At 45.3% G+C, this 15,723-nt stretch overlaps 1 protein-coding gene across 1 annotated transcript; it reads left to right on the top strand.

Annotated features, from left to right (window-relative positions):
- LOC8057979 (uncharacterized protein At2g27730, mitochondrial) lies at window positions 2,326-5,036 on the top strand. Its single transcript, XM_002445635.2, has 3 exons — window positions 2,326-2,665; window positions 2,787-2,879; window positions 4,824-5,036. Exons 1-3 carry the CDS (start codon window positions 2,504-2,506, stop codon window positions 4,842-4,844), a joined length of 276 nt encoding a protein of 91 aa, XP_002445680.1. The 5' UTR covers window positions 2,326-2,503; the 3' UTR covers window positions 4,845-5,036.

The raw sequence follows: 15,723 nt of genomic DNA, 5'->3' as shown, positions 1-15,723 counted from the left end.
TAAAAAAATCAATCACCAGCAACGAATTTGTCACTAGCTTGCACACCGTCTAACTAGTTGGGCATGTCCAAACCATCCATCTCTTGTTGTTGAGTTGTCACTTATACAGTTATACTCATGCTAAATAGAATCAAGTTTGAGGTTATCGAAGTCACTTAAATTCATACATAGTGTGTCATTATCTTGGACAAACTAACAGCGAGAACATATAATATCCAATAAACACCAAAGTTTGATCATATAAGAACCAAATTATTCCAAACTAGACACCATAAGATAGAACATGACTTTAAAAAATAAAATTGGTTTCAAATTTTCCATGCTAAAACAAATTATATATCTATTTCTAACATTCAGATTTGGAATTTTAAGTTGCATAACTTTATGAGAAAATACTTGGATACTATTTGTAGAACTATTTTTGTAAAGTATATCTAACCCCCTTTACTAATAACAATGTAGTCCGATTTACGCCCCTTACGGTTGACATGGCACCACGTCAATGCGTCCGATGGTGCCATGTCAGCGAAAACCATTGTCAGAACCACTAGGGAGCAAGATCAGCCAATTTCAAATGAAGCCAAAAAACTTATTTTTGATTGGAGGAGACAAATCAAATTTTGATTAACCTTTGGGAAGATCGATGTGAAAGGATTGAGATGTCACATGAGAGAGGTGAACTGATGTTCCTAAAATTTATAGAATTTGTAAAGGATTAGCTAACCGAAGGCTGGTACTTTGGTCTACACCATGGTTCTAGTATGGACCGGAGATATCTTACTAGGTAATGGGTAATAAGAAGAACACAAATCAAGAGACATTGCATGTATTTAGTTGATTCTACTTATTTACCAAGGGGTGTTGGGAATGTAGTGAGTTGATTCCTCCTAAAACCAACAACCATAAACATAAGAACAAGTAGATCGGGCGAAACCACCCAGAGTCAACCTGCACAACAAGAACATAACAACAAAAGAAGAGAAAACACATGATTTATTTACCCAGGTTTGGGTTCACCTTCGTGAGTCCTAAACATTTAGCCTGATCTCAAGAGAGCGACCTTTGACTTCCATTACCTTGATTTTTCCTTTGTGGAGGCAAAATCGAAATCTTCACAATTTTTCGCATCGTGCCATCTATTGGGAGCTCTTCGGGCAATGTCTAGGAAACTTCATCTTCAAGAGTAAAGAACACTTCATAAAAGTCCATAAGTGCTCAATGATACGATGCCCTCTCTTGCTCTCAATCACCCAATCTCTAAGTGACAACATCTAGACCCCCCCTAAAATGAACTTTTGTTATTCAACTACAAAAACTCAGTAGGGACCTATATAGTTGTTGAAAATAGTTATTTGGAAACTCAGAAATCATATACATAGTTTATTCTTGAAATTATTTCCATAGCATCATGCTTATCAGTTTGGGAATCTAAAACTTGAAGACTATTGAAATTCAACAATGGCCGTGTTTGGATACTCTAGCTCGGTTGGAGGTTAAAGTTAGTTTCTAGGCTAGGACTAGTCCTAATCTAGTTATAGCTGAAGACGTGTTTGGATGCAAGGGTTAGGCCTTGTTTAGTTGGCAAAAAAATTAGATTTTAGGTACTGTAGCACTTTCGTTTGTTTTGTGGCAAATATTGTCCAATTATATACTAATTAGGATCAAAAGATTCATCTCATGATTTACAGGCAAACTGTATAATTAGTTTTTTATTTTTGTCTAAATTTAATACTCTTACATGTGCCGCAAGATTCGATGTGACAAGAAATCTTGAAATTTTTTGAAAACTAAACAAGGCCTTAGAATGATAATAAATGTGACGGATCGGTGCGGCAGATCGAACGCTAGGAAAGAAGATAAGCACAATCCCATGTGGCCTGAGTTGGAGAAAAAAAATTATTATGAACCCCACCAACTAGCCCAAATAATCACTCATGTGGAGGGATAATTTTTTTAGACTATTTGTAAAAAAAACTAGCTATAGCCCTCCTATTTGGCTATTTTTAGATTAGTTGAGCGAAATTAGCATAAACTAGCTCTAGCCTCTGGATAAAAAAAAAGACCAATGACAAATATCCATGGTTGGGGTACCCGGTACCATATAGGAATTGCAGAACATAGGAGAATTTTTAATGATTGCCCTTTCTTTTTTTTTTTACAAAACGGGTTTAAAGAGAGTGTAACGAAAAAGCGAAAGGAAGTCTCCACAAAAAAAAAAACTTTATCTAGACAGATGGCAGCGTGAAAAAGCGACAGGAAGCCTCCATGAAAACTTTATGCAGAATTTTGTTTCAAAAAAAAAATCAAGAGCCAACCTGAATTTTCTGAAGGCTTCTTCCCCTTTCTCGTGCACCCTAGTAATGCCGGCAGGGCAAGTCAGTACTTCAGTCCACCCACCCATCTCCCATTTCTCAACCCAACCAGCAAAGAGCAAACCAGACAAGCAGCCCAACCCCCGCACCTCAGGCCCAGGCAGACTCGTCGATCGCGGCGAGAGCACGAGATGGCGATGCGGACCGCGCTGACCTCCCTCCCCGCGCGCCTGCGCGCCCCCGCGGCCCCCTCCTCGGCGGCGGCGACCGGCGGCGGCCTGCGCCTCCTCAGCGACGGGAAGGGCCGCGTGCTCAGCGAGGAGGAGCGCGCCAAGGAGACCGTCTACATCCAGGTCCAAACCCTGAACCCCCTCCCGTTGACCATTTCTCCAATCCAGTCGTTGCGGCTTTGTTTATGGACTGACGGAGGGATTGTGTTTGGGTTCGACGATCCACGGTGGGGGCGGGGAGCAGAAGATGGAGAAGGAGCGGCAGGAGAAGCTCAAGAAGCAGCTCGAGCAGGAGAAGCCCGGCGCCGACAAGGCCAAGCCCGCCGACGCCGACAAGGTACTGTAGCATCGTTGTCTGTTTGATATCGAGCAGCACAGAGCTATCTGATCTGCATGTTGAAATTGCATTGTTGTTTGCACTCTACTAAACTCCCAACTTTCTAGTCGCCGCAAATTTGTAGGGCAAGGCCCAACCTAAAATGTAGATGCCGAACTGATCCTGCTGCAATGTGGGTTGGGATGGAGTCCTCTGTCTAGTGTCTACTGAACAAAATGGGATGGGAATATTTGTGGAATACTTAAGTACATTTTGCAGGGTTTAGTTTTCAAGAACATGGAATGTTCAGATCATGAGTTCGTGGACTATGGACTACTTTGACTAAACGTTTCTTTACATCAGGGGGGCATTTAGAATGGAGGTATTTGGGTCCAGTTCTGTAACTGTGTATAAGTAGCATAATTCGGCAGACCCTAATTGATCCAAGTAGTTTCCATATGTTGACAGGAATGGTCCTTGGAATTAACTATGCATAATTTCCAACACAAACATATACAGTACCCCATTCCACTTGTAGGGTCTAATTGCAGTATTTCGTGATACTCAAGTTATCATTCCTCTGCTTACCCCATGGCCTATAAACCCAGGCCTTGTTTGGCTGCACTCCAAATCTCAAATCCATTATTTTTCCATCCCAATCCATCTCAACTCATGTGGATTGGGGTGGATCGCATGTAAGCAAAACATGAGTGTGTAATTTTTTCAGCAGTCAAAGATCCATAGCAAAGTACAGAAGTAAACTAGGATTACTACAGGATTATAAACCACCATGATGAACTCTATTTCCATTTATTTTGGTTCACAAAACAGTATCAAGAGGGTTGGATCAGGTGTATGTTCACAAAACAGCATCAACCTAGAAACAAATTATGGTCTGCTGTCCGTGTTACATGTTCCAAATAACGTTTTCAATACTGTTGAGATCCTTTTCTCCACACATTTAGGAAAAGTGAATATCATGTACCATCCCTTTTCAACTCATTTGGCTACAATACACTGCAGTTACCACCTCACAAGATTGAGGATAGGTTTGGCATAGGCTTTAATATGTTTGTTGTGTTACAGCCAAAACAAATTCGATTGTAGCTTAGCCCTTGCCCTATTAGGCAACGGGTACAAACCCGCTGGGTTTTGCCATCCCAAACCCATGCCCACGAAAATAAAATCTGCCCGTTAAAAAACCCATGCCCATTCGGGTCGCGGGTACCCACAGGTCGCCCATGATATCAATAAAATATTAGATATAAATATCTCATGTAGTTCAATCATTTTGTCTTTCTAATCTAAGAAGAGAAAAATATTATAGATTTTAACTGCTTGCCTAGGTATCACTAAATAGTATAGATTCCACCACTCTCTCCTCTGGTTGGTGATATGAGACTAAAAACATCATGTTGTGAGTAATAACTAAAAACAAACACTTGTGGACTCGTTTTTCTTGTTAAGACCTAGGTAGACAACACCACCTCAAGCAAATGTGTCATGTATGGATACTTGTGTTTTGTTCTTTTCTCTACCTTTTCTAATACTAACTCAAAATTATTTCCATACCTTATTATCTAAAATTTATTTATACAAAGTGCGTGTGATATATAGATTAGGTGGGTACATATAAACTACTTTGCTATCATGGACCGGGTTTACAAAACCCATGGGTTTACGGGTTTGGATACTACATTCCCAGACCCATGCCCATAAACCCACTGGGTCTAGCTTTTTACCCATTAACAAACCCGTGGGTAGAGAAATTGACTCAAACCCATACCCTAATAGGGTAAAAACCCATCGGGTTTCGGGTACTCGTTGCCATCTTTAATGGTATTATCACAGTATGCTGTTCACCTTACAAAAATCAAGACTTAAATGTGCTTATTGTGCTTAAATCTCCCATGACATCAGTTTGTGATGTGTACTTATTACGTGTCTGAATATTATCTAATGCAGAAGGCCGAGGGATCTACCTAGGATTGAAATGGCGCTGATGGAAGGCAATCCTGTTTCGCATGCATCCGATGGACAGCTTTGTTTGTACATGTCCAGCGATGGAAGAATAAATTCTGTAAAACGTTAATGGCACTGGATATGCTGTGTTTTCGGTTGGTTGCATGTTGAAGACGACATTCATATTTTGAGACTGCTGCTGTTGAACCTTGCACCTTTGTGCCTCCTTTGCGTTTGCTACCTCGTGGTGGATCGGTCTTTGTGGTGTTACCTGCTCTTTACTAGTTCCTGAGACCAACTCCAGCCCAAGTCTCTAAATTAAGCCTTTAAACTTTTATTTACAGGTTATGATAAAAAAAAGTAGAGGCTCAAATTTAGAGTCAAATTAAGACAACTCTAGTGGAAAAAATAGACCAAGTTTTTATCTCTCATGGGACCCACTTATCATTGACAAATCTTACATTAACTCCACCATTTGTAATTCATGTCTTGATTTATAGGTGGGGAGAGGGAAATAGATGGATCTACTGGATAGGGGTTCGAGGGGTGGGTTGGAGTTTATTTTTTTTTATCAAATTTCTAAATTTAGGGGGTGTTTGGCACTGCTCTACGAACTCTGCTCCACAAACTCCACCATGGAGCAGCTCCACAAAAAACTGGAGTTCGTAGAGTACCTCTTGAGATGCTCTCACAACTCCACCTTTTTTTCTCGAACTGAGTGCGTAGAGCTGAAACTGTTTGGCTAAAAAATATAGAGCGGAGCTGAAAAACGTGGAGCAGAGCAGTTCCAAACATCCCCTAGGAGTTGAGCTAGAGTTGGGGAGAAACTTCTGAAACAAGTACTAAGAATTAGTTTCAGGTAGAGTGTCGGTGATAAAAAAAATCATTGTTGTGGACTTGAGGTACATGAACCGCTGGTGTGTTTCCTTGGCCTGCCTGCTTTACCCTGAGGTTCCCTCAAATCTGATGCTACTGTAGGCCTTATTTAGTTCATCTCAAAAATTAAAAACTTTTTAAAATTTCTTGTCACATCAAATCTTGTGGCATATACATAGAGTATTAAATATAGATGAAAGCAAAAATTAATTGCACACTTTATCTGTAAATCGCGAGACGGATCTTTTAAGCCTAGTTGCTTTATGATTGGACAATGTTTGTCAAATAAAAATGAAAGTGCTACCGTGTTAGAATCCAAAAAATTTTCAGATCTAAACAAGGCCGTCTCGGTGGAAACTGAAAAAATTGCATCATAATCGCAACCAAATTATACATGTCACAAGAACTAAGGTTCCATATGATTCATGATTTTGTTTGTTTAAGGCCTTGTTTAGATCTAATTTTTTTTTGGATTTTGGCATTGTAGTACTTTCGTTTGTATTTAACAATTATTATCCAACTATGGACTAATAACTATGCATTGTAGTACTTTCGTTTGTATTTGACAATTATTATCCAACTATGGATTAATAACTACGATCAAAAGATTCGTCTCACAAATTATAGGTAAATTGTATAATTAATATTTTTTATCTATATTTAATGCTTGTCGCAAGATTTGATGTGATGGAGAATCTTGAAAAAAAAATTTGTATTTTAGGGTGAACTAAACAAGGCCTTAGTTGGGGAAAATTTTTAGTTTTGGCTACTGTAGCACTTTCGATTGTATTGGACAATTATTGGTTAATCATGGACTAGCTAGGTTTAAAAGATTCGTCTCACAAATTATAGACAAACTGTGCAATTAATTATTTTTTATCTATCTATATTTAATACTTTATGTATGCGTCAAAGATTCGATGCGGTGAAGAATCTTGGAGTTTTTTCAACTAAAATCAGGCCTAATATAACGAAGAAGGCATAAACAACACATTATAAATCGGTCAGCTACCAGCTACCAAACGCTCAGATCATGTTTGCTTAAATTTACTTTACTGTGGCTGTGGCTGTGGCTGTGGCTGTAGCTGCAGCAGCCATCCAAGCAGCTACAGTCACAGTCAGCAGCAGCTGCCAACCAGCAACCGTACACACTGATGGTGTGAAGCAAGGAAGCTGATAGGCCATGTTTTGTTCACCCCAAAAATCAAAAACTTTTTAAGATTTTTCGTCACATCAAATCCTGCAGCATATACATAAAGCATTAAATATAGATAAAAATAGAAACTAATTACACAGTTTGTCTGTAAATCGCAAGATGAATCTTTTAAATCTAATTATTTTATAATTGAACAATGTTTGTCAAATAAAAACAAAAAGTACTACAGTGTCGTTTCCCCCCCCCCCCCCAAAATGGAAGTAAACAAGACCTTATTCAGCTTTGGCTGCTGAATGGCTGGGCTGAACAGCCACAACCCAAACAACCGGTGAAACAAGCAGCCGAACAAGTCGTCTCTTAGATATTTGAGGCCATGTTTAGTTTCTAAAAAAATTTACAAAAATTTTTAGATTTTTTATCACACCAAATCTTGCGGTATATATAAAATATTAAATATAGATAAAAATAACTAATTACACAGTTTACCTCACCTTTGGCGGATTGATCCAATGTTCTTGGATGGATGGATGGATTTGTGGCTACATTGTCAACGAGTTCGGTTCGAAAATACTAAGAAAAAATATCTTTACCTCCCATACGTAATTTGGTTTTCATCATTAAACTCTAAACCAAACACTTTAACCCTTGAACTCTCAAAACCATTCAAATTATTTCTTATCATGGATTGAAGTGGTTTTGAAGGTATTTCATTTTTATTTAGTTAAAAATGGTAAATACTTGATATGCTTTTTAATTCACAAAATGTGTCTAAACTTATAAAAAATTGATAAAATCTTAGGCATGGATTGGGATATGACAAATTTGAATAAAATATCTAGAGTTTGTGAAAATATCTCTAAATGCTTTAAAAATGGACTTTGTTATAAGAAAATGAAAAATATATGGGAAACCTAGAAAATTCCCAAAACATTCTGATCGATGTTGAATCGCACTTTATAGAACTTTTCACAACAAAAACATAAGACACAACAACCAACATGAATTAATCAACATTAATGTATGTTGTATACTTGTATTCATGATGGTTGCATCTCATATTTTTGTCGCTGAAAGTTTTTAAAACTACTCTAAACACATATTAGAATGTTTTGGGAGTTTTTTATTTGTTTGAGTATCTTCCTATTTCCTAGAGCTAAGTATATTTTTTGGAAACTTCTAGAGATATTTTCATGAGTTTTAAATATTTCATTTATTTTTTCATGTCCCAATCTATCTTTAATTTTTTTAGAAACTTATAGTCTATTTTTTGTAAAAATATCATCATGTGTTTAGGAATTTTTATAAATAAAAAGGACGAAACCATCTTTAAACAATTTTAATCTAGGACAGAGGGTAATTTTAATAATTTTGAGAGTTTAGATTTTTTTAGAGGTTTTGAAAGTTCAGATAATTAGATGAGATAGACAGGTCTTGTATTAGGCCATTTTGTGGGCCTTTATTTTTTTTCCTGGCCTCATGCGTCAATCTTCTTTCCTTCAACTATACTTGGCCATTAAGCCCAGGCACGATGGGTCAGTCCAAGCACGTCAATAAGAAGCACGGCCCAGGCCTGGCCTAGCCCAACTCCTATTGTGCCTTTGCTAGGCATGGTCCGACCATAGTGTCGTGCCTAGGCCGCTATGTCAGCCTGTAGTGCCCGCCCAGGCACAATACAGATAAAGGGCCGGCACGATGCGACCCGATATATTTAACCATTGGATCAATATCCAGTGAATCTAAGCCATTAGATGCAGAATACTTATATATAAGCAAGCACTTTCTCTCCTAAACCCTAACTTCGAGCTCTCTCTTGTCTCTTTCTCTTTCACGGTTTCACGAGGGAGTAGGGCGGTGCTGCGGTGGGTACGCACTTGCACAGGAGGATGGTGATGCGTGGTTGGGGGCGCGTCCTCACGGTAAAGGTCGGCAACCGTGGAGCGTCTTCGCGGCGGCAGTGCTCGGTCGAGGCGTATTTGTGTGCGGTGACAGGCGGCGGGGAGCGTCCCTGCGGCACCGGTGCTCGACAGGGGTGCATTCACGTAGTATCAGCAACAGTGATGGTGCGTCCCCAAGCTCTTGAACAACGACAATGACGCAGCGAGCGGCTTCGGTACGAAGGCACGGTGGGCTGCTATGCCGATGGGTACAACATGACACGGCTAATCAGCCATAAAGGCGTGTCTGGGCCGAGACATCAACACGATGACACTACGCAGCATGACACGATAGTGTCGCCATGCCCCGTCATGTCGTGCCCTGTTGTGCTGTGTCTCGGTGTGCCAGTGTCGTGCCATGCCTGGGCAGCCCGTTTGGCCATGTATACCTTGTCAATGGCTCATGGGAATCTTTTGCAATAATAACATGCCTCACCATGGTACTAAACATGTCACTATAACAATAGTGATTTGATCAACAATTTGTAACCTGCAACTCTAGGATGTTAGAGGCAACCTTGTTAATGGCTCATGTGAACCTTTTACAATAATAACACACTATATACTATATTCATTATTGATTGTTTGCAACATCAATGCGATATTTGGGTTCATGCCATTAAAGACACAACCACAATGACGTTTACAAACTTTCAAAGCCACATGGATCATGAGAGAGTGAATGCAATAATATAGTGACACATATAATCTATTAAGGAACCTTTTTCAAACAATAGTATGTTGTATACTAAATTCAGCACTGATTTTTTACAGCACATATGTGATATTTGGGTTGACGCTATTAAAGAAACAACCACAATGATGTTTTCAAACTTCCAAAGCCACATGGATCACGAGAGAGTCATTGCAATAATATAATGACACCACAATTTGTGCAAGGATTAGCTTGGAAGTTGGAGAGCTTTTCTTGTGCAATGATATATTGGATTAACTCGAATAATTTTCCTCATACATTAATAGGAGAAGTCACTATACAATGATCACATTAACTAGAGTGACATGAGATTTCCTTTTGAGAAAAAATTAAAGTGAATGTGTGGAATGTAGTTGCAATAGGAAAAACCGCGTTATATTGCAACTCTAGTGACGCTAGCAAATTCAAAGTGGTATCGAACTATATTAGGTAGACCGAAGTCGTCTGGATGTGTTAATAATAAAGAAGGCAACAACAATTGAAGTAAGCAAACACAACCCTTAGTGTAGCATGCTAACAACAAATGACTATGCTTTTATCTCTAGTGATGCGATCTGATTCAGAGTGACTTCTGACCATTTAACCAAATTGCTTTAACTTCTCGTCTACTTCTTTCTCTTTTCCATATAGTGACACATGCAATCTGGATTAGCTTGATAGTTGTAGGATTTCACTCATGCAATGATCTTTTGCATTAACTCAAAGAATTTTTTCGAGGTGTAATGATCTCTTGGATTAACTCGAAGAGTTTTTCCTGGTGCAATGATCTATTGAATTAACTTGAATATAGGAAAATTCTTCTTATACAATGATCATGCTAAATAGAGTGAGCTGTATTTTTCTTTCAAGAAAAAAGTAAAATTGATATATGGATGCCATGACAAAAAAGATAGCAAATCAATTTTAGATATCAGGTTATAAGAGTAATAACCACGTTATACATTGTAACTCCAGTGGTACATTAGCGAATTCAATATGGTACCAAACTATGTTAGGTAGAGAGAAGTGGGTTGAATGCGTCGTCATGACAACCGAAGAAGACGACAATAGTTGTTGTTGTAAGCAAACACAAACTTTAGTCTAACAGACTAACAATAAACGACATCTCTAGTGATGTAATCTGTTAATTCAATTCAACTTTTGACTACTTGACCAAATTGCTTCAATTCGGTTGCGGGTTTTTTCTCTCATCTATTCACGTTCACGTATTGTACATAATAATAATATTATATATATAGAGAAAACGTGTGCTGGTCTACTGTAGAGAAAAAGAAGACAAAAATTCTTTGAGCCTGTTCGGTTGTCCTTGCTAAATTTTGGCCAGCTAAACTTTTTTAGCTACTCTTAGGTGATTAGTGGGACCAAACTTTTTAGCTCCTTTTTTAATTAATGTGTTTGAAAGTTTGCTACTAAAATGACTAAAGTTTATCCGGTTAAAATTTAACAAGGGAACCACACATGCCCTTTGGAGTGGTCTAAAATTCTCTCGATTACCGTGTACTCTCTTCGTCCTAAAATAACTGTCGTTATGAGTTTTCGTATCGTAAGTGTCGGTGTTTTTCCCCACGGGGGGTCACACCAACGAGTAAATTTGTATGTGTGATCCCTTTCCCAGATGGTGATGCAAAAAGACACAAGAATTTATCCTGGTTCGGGCAAGAGAAGGCCCTACGTCCAACGAGGGGGGGGGGAGAGTTTGTATTATTTTGCACCTAAGTGCTTGTACAGGGGCGAATACAAGCGTAGTGCAAACGGGATGAAGTATGAGAGTTCTACCGAGTGTCGGTGAAGTGTTGCGTGTGTCCTCTACTTATTCCCGGGTCCTCCCTTTTATAGCTCCAAGGAGAGACCCAGGGTACATGTACAGGTGTCAGAGTAGGGGTCGATAGAAGCATGGAGCGCTGACCAACTCGAGGCCTCCGTACCGGCGTGGCCTCGAGCAGTCCCGTCTTAGTAGCCTGGTGATGATTACGCGTGCCCTTGCATTCTGCTCTGCGCGCCGTCTTAGGCTGGTTCAACGGTCACACGCTTGTATGGTATGGCGGCAGATCCGGCGGAGTGGTTGCGGCGTTGTCAGTCGACGCCCAACTCGTCTCCAGGAAGTAACCAGGTCTGGTCGAGGGTCAGATTCTGCGCGAAGCCCCAATGTCCGGAGCGCTGACCTTGGTTGTCTCGAGGGCACGTTCCATCCCTATTTCCCGTGTCTTGACACGCCCTGGGTCGTTTGGTGGGGAAGGCTGCAAAAAGTACGACGGGACGGGTGCCTGTTCCCTATCACGCTTCCCGTGACCAGCGTGTTAGGTGGGAAAGCGGCAGGCGCATTTAATGCCCCGGCTCTCGTGCGCGCGTCAGGCGGCGGACAGTGTCCTTGCGCTCGACGCCTCCTGATTCGCTCGAGCCTGTCTCCGTATTCGACGGTAGTCAGCACTCGACCCCTGAGTGGTTCGCTCGACGCCTTTTCCGTCTTCGAGGCTGCGACCGCCGTCGATCGTATGTGTTCGACCAGAGCGTCGAGTTGGGAGCCTCGACCTTTGTACGGGTAATCTCGTTATATGCATTGGTGAGGGTACCCCTTACTGATACCCTCGACAGTAGCCCCCGAGTCTCCATTTGAGCGCTGGCGCTCGAGTGGAGACTGTATTCCCAGGTCGAGTTTCCGTGGGGGCGCGCGAGCGACCCCGCGGGGGTAGCCCCCGAGCCCTTGGAGGAGTTTTTTGACTCCTTCGAGGGTTATTTTGCCTAATTCGTAGAAACGCTATCGACACCAGTGGTGGAAGGTTCTGATTGGCTTGTTTTGCGCGGAGGTTTCTACGTACTCTCGATAGAGCGAGCATCTTCTACCCCAGGTTGAGTTCCTAGCGGGTAGTCCAAGTGAGAACCTGTGCCCCTTTCGAGGGGGTCAGCTGTAGCCCGGAGGCGTTCTCATGAAGCAAGGTCGACGTGGTCGGGGATACTGGTCTCATTCGATAGAGTCCAGCGGCTCGATGCCTCCCGTCGGGGGGATTCCTCTCGACTGTCTCGACCCTACCTTGGACATCTCCAGTGAGTCTTCGAGGCGGGCCTCGATCTTCGACCGCTCGCTGGGGATCCCTGACTCTGGTGCTCGAGATCGGCTGTCGAACCCTTTCGGTGGGCCAGCCTGTGACCTCTCGAGGCTTTCGCGGATACGCCCCTTGGCTTACAAGGGAAGGAAGAGGCCGTGGCGGTTCGCCTTTTTGCCCGTTGGGCGCGCCTTTTCAGGCGGGTGACGTTACGACACTGCGTCGGCGTGGAATTCGGAGCGTCCCATCTGTGAAGGGGGGAGGACTGTTAGATGGCGCATTTATGGGGGGAGTTACCTTATTTCTCGGATCTATCCGTTGGCGGATTACGGCCTATAAATATGTCGTGGTGCCGCCGCCGTTCTTTCTTTCACCTTCCGCCTTCTTGCCTTCGTCCTTTCATTGCCTTAGCTTTCTTGCTGTCCCACGCGCGCATGCACCCCCTCGAGCGGTAGCGAATCCACCGTCCTTCCAACCAAGATGCCTGTGACACTCGTCGCCGCCGACGACTGGCGCCCGTCGTCGATGACGGAGCGCCGGTTGCTAGAGCTTGAGAGTGAGGGACTGTTGCGCCGCCGCACCTCGCTGTCGTCGCCAGAGTGGATCGCGCCGCCGACAGGCCATAGGGAGCCCCAGCCGCCCGAGGGCTACGTGGTGTCGTTCGCCAAATTTCACCACCACGGCCTGGGCGCTCCCCCGAGCCGCTTCATGCGGGCACTCTGCTTCCATTACGGGGTGGAGCTCCAGCATTTCTCCCCGAACGCCATCACCGCTGCGGCGGTCTTCGCCGTGGTGTGTGAGGGCTACCTGGGGATGATGCCCCACTGGGAGCTGTGGCTCCACCTCTACAGGGGCGAGCTTTTCAACGCCCCCACCGGAACCACCGGCGTGAGGAAGCACGTGCGGGCCGGGTGCCTCAACCTGGTGTTGTAGACGAAGAAGACGGAGAGGCCACGCGAGTACATCCCGGTGGGGTTGTCATCGAACCATGCCGGGTGGGACTCGCAGTGGTTCTACATGAGGAACGACGACGGTCTCTTCCCTGCTTACACCGGTCATCTGATTACGGAGCGCCCGGACAACTGGACATACGGCGTCGTCCAAGAGCACCAGTCGCGGCTCGACCCCCTCCTCGACGCCATGAAGAAGCTACGCCTGGAGGGCTTGTCCGCCGCTCTCGTCCTCTCGGCCGTCCATCGTCGAAGGGTCCTCCCTCTGATGTCTCGGCCGTTGAGGATGGACGAGATGGGGCCGGGCGTTTTGTCTCGGGATCTCGAGGCATGCTGGATGTCCAACGAGGCTCTGGCAGACGATGAGACCGCTGCCCGAGTTAGGGCGGCCATCGCCGGTGACTTTAAGTCGAAGCACGTCAACGGCTTCCCTATGAGGCCCGACGAAGGCTCGGTCGACCTGGTATGCTCTTTTCTCGCACATAACTCCGATTCTGGATTTTCCTCGGTCCTTTTTAAACCTTCCTTCGTTCTGGGAGGGACGTATTGATGTCCGGTCCTTGAGGCCCCCGTGAAAGAGGACGAGGTCGACCGCGACAGACGGCGCCAGTCCGCCGAAAAGCTGAAGTCTGCCAAGGACTCTGTAAGGAAAGGGGAGAAAAAGAAGAACCTCGACCGCCTAGCATTAGATGCGCGTCGAGCTAAATCCAGACAGAGGGGGGAGCCTGAGGAAGAATCCCCCAGCGAAGATGATGACAACGACGAGGGCAGCGATGATTCTGAGGGGATGGCGTCTCGTCTAGACCGGATCCTCGAGGGCCCGCCTCGAGGCGACGTCGGCGTCCCTCGGACGGAAGCTCCGAAGGAGGGTCCGAGCGGATCTCACCGCCCTCAGGCCGACACCCCTCCTGCGCCCATGACTGGTCAGGTCGCGCCGCGCCCTCCCCCGGCGCCCAAAGGGGGCGGCCATGTTAGGCCCCAGGCGACGGGGCCACTGACTCGCGGTCGCGCCGCGACCTCCGAGAAAGGAGAGGTCGGCCGCAGGAGCGCTAGCCCCGGTGCCCGTCAAGCGGGAGTTGCTGCGCCAAGGCCAGCGCCTGTCCTCGAGGGGCCTGGAGCCTCGACGCGGGGTGGCTCGAGACCCACAGGTCGGGGCGCCGGGAGACGAGCCGTTCTCCCTGTGGGGTAAGCTTCTTCGACATTGTGACTTTTGTTTTCCTATTCCTCTGCATTTTCTCATATGCTCATCTCTTTTCCTTTCTCAGCCTAAAGCGGACTCTCGAGCAGGCTCAGCCTTCAATGGCGAAACGGCTCAAAGCGGGAGCAGTCTCCAAAGAGCCAGGTTTGCAGCTTACTTCTGGTCTTGTGACACTCTTGTGTTGGTTATTATAGTAACCGGCCTTTATTCTTTGTTTTGCAGGCTCCTCCGACTCTCAACCTCCGGCCGACGCTGAGAGCGCCCCGCCTCGTCCCGAGCCTACCCCGTTGCCGTCAACGCGTGACGAAGTGGCCCAAACTCAGGGGCAAGAAGGAGCCCCCGAGCCTCCTCGGTTGGGGGTCGAGGCGGACCCAATCACCATCAGCGACACATCTGGCGGTAACGAGGTGTCAGGGGATGCCCGCCCTATAGAGGAGGAAGCGTCGACTTCCCTCATCGCGGGTCGGACTCCCTGGCCCGCTGGCCTTCGCGCCCTCGAGGAGCAGAAGAAGAAAGAGGAGGAGGAGGAGGAGCAGGTGCGCGAGGCAACGCGGCAGCCGCAGGAGCAGCAGCAGCAACGGCAGTAGCAGCAGGGGGAACAACAGCAGCAAGAGCTCGAGGAGAAGCAGCAGCAGCATCAGGGGGGCCAAGAAGGAGGACAGCTCGAGCTTCCGCCTCAAGGTCTGCCCCAACCAGTACCACCGGCGCCGCAAGAGCCCGGCGAGCGGGGAGAAGATTTGCTGGTGTACGGCCCTCCGACCCCAGCGTGGCTCCTTCCGGGGGTGCCCACCGCGATCCGGGCAGAGCCGGGGTGATCGGACGGTGTGGTGGCGCTCGCCTGCATGATGCGCACCCCCACCGACCCCGAGTCCGAGGTCAAGAGGACGATTTACGGCATGGACGGGATCGCCCCGGGGTTCCTCCGGGAGCGTCGGGCGTGGGAGGACCACTTTCCCTCTGAGGAGGACGAGATCGGGACGTCGGGGAGTAAGGACGGTACCTGGAAGACGGTGGATGACGACGGGCGGTTCCC

This window comes from Sorghum bicolor, chromosome 7 (genome assembly GCF_000003195.3).
Source record: "Sorghum bicolor cultivar BTx623 chromosome 7, Sorghum_bicolor_NCBIv3, whole genome shotgun sequence".
Classification (NCBI taxonomy): domain Eukaryota; kingdom Viridiplantae; phylum Streptophyta; class Magnoliopsida; order Poales; family Poaceae; genus Sorghum; species Sorghum bicolor.
Note: the sequence above shows the minus strand (reverse complement) of the source record. Positions and strands in the feature narration are given on the sequence as shown.

Coding starts and splice junctions, on each gene's coding strand:
- LOC8057979 (XM_002445635.2), top strand. CDS start 2,504: ATGGCGATGCGGACCGCGCTGACCTCCCTCCCCGCGCGCCTGCGCGCC. Junction 2,666..2,786: donor AGGAGACCGTCTACATCCAG/GTCCAAACCCTG, acceptor GGCGGGGAGCAG/AAGATGGAGAAGGAGCGGCA. Junction 2,880..4,823: donor AGCCCGCCGACGCCGACAAG/GTACTGTAGCAT, acceptor TATCTAATGCAG/AAGGCCGAGGGATCTACCTA.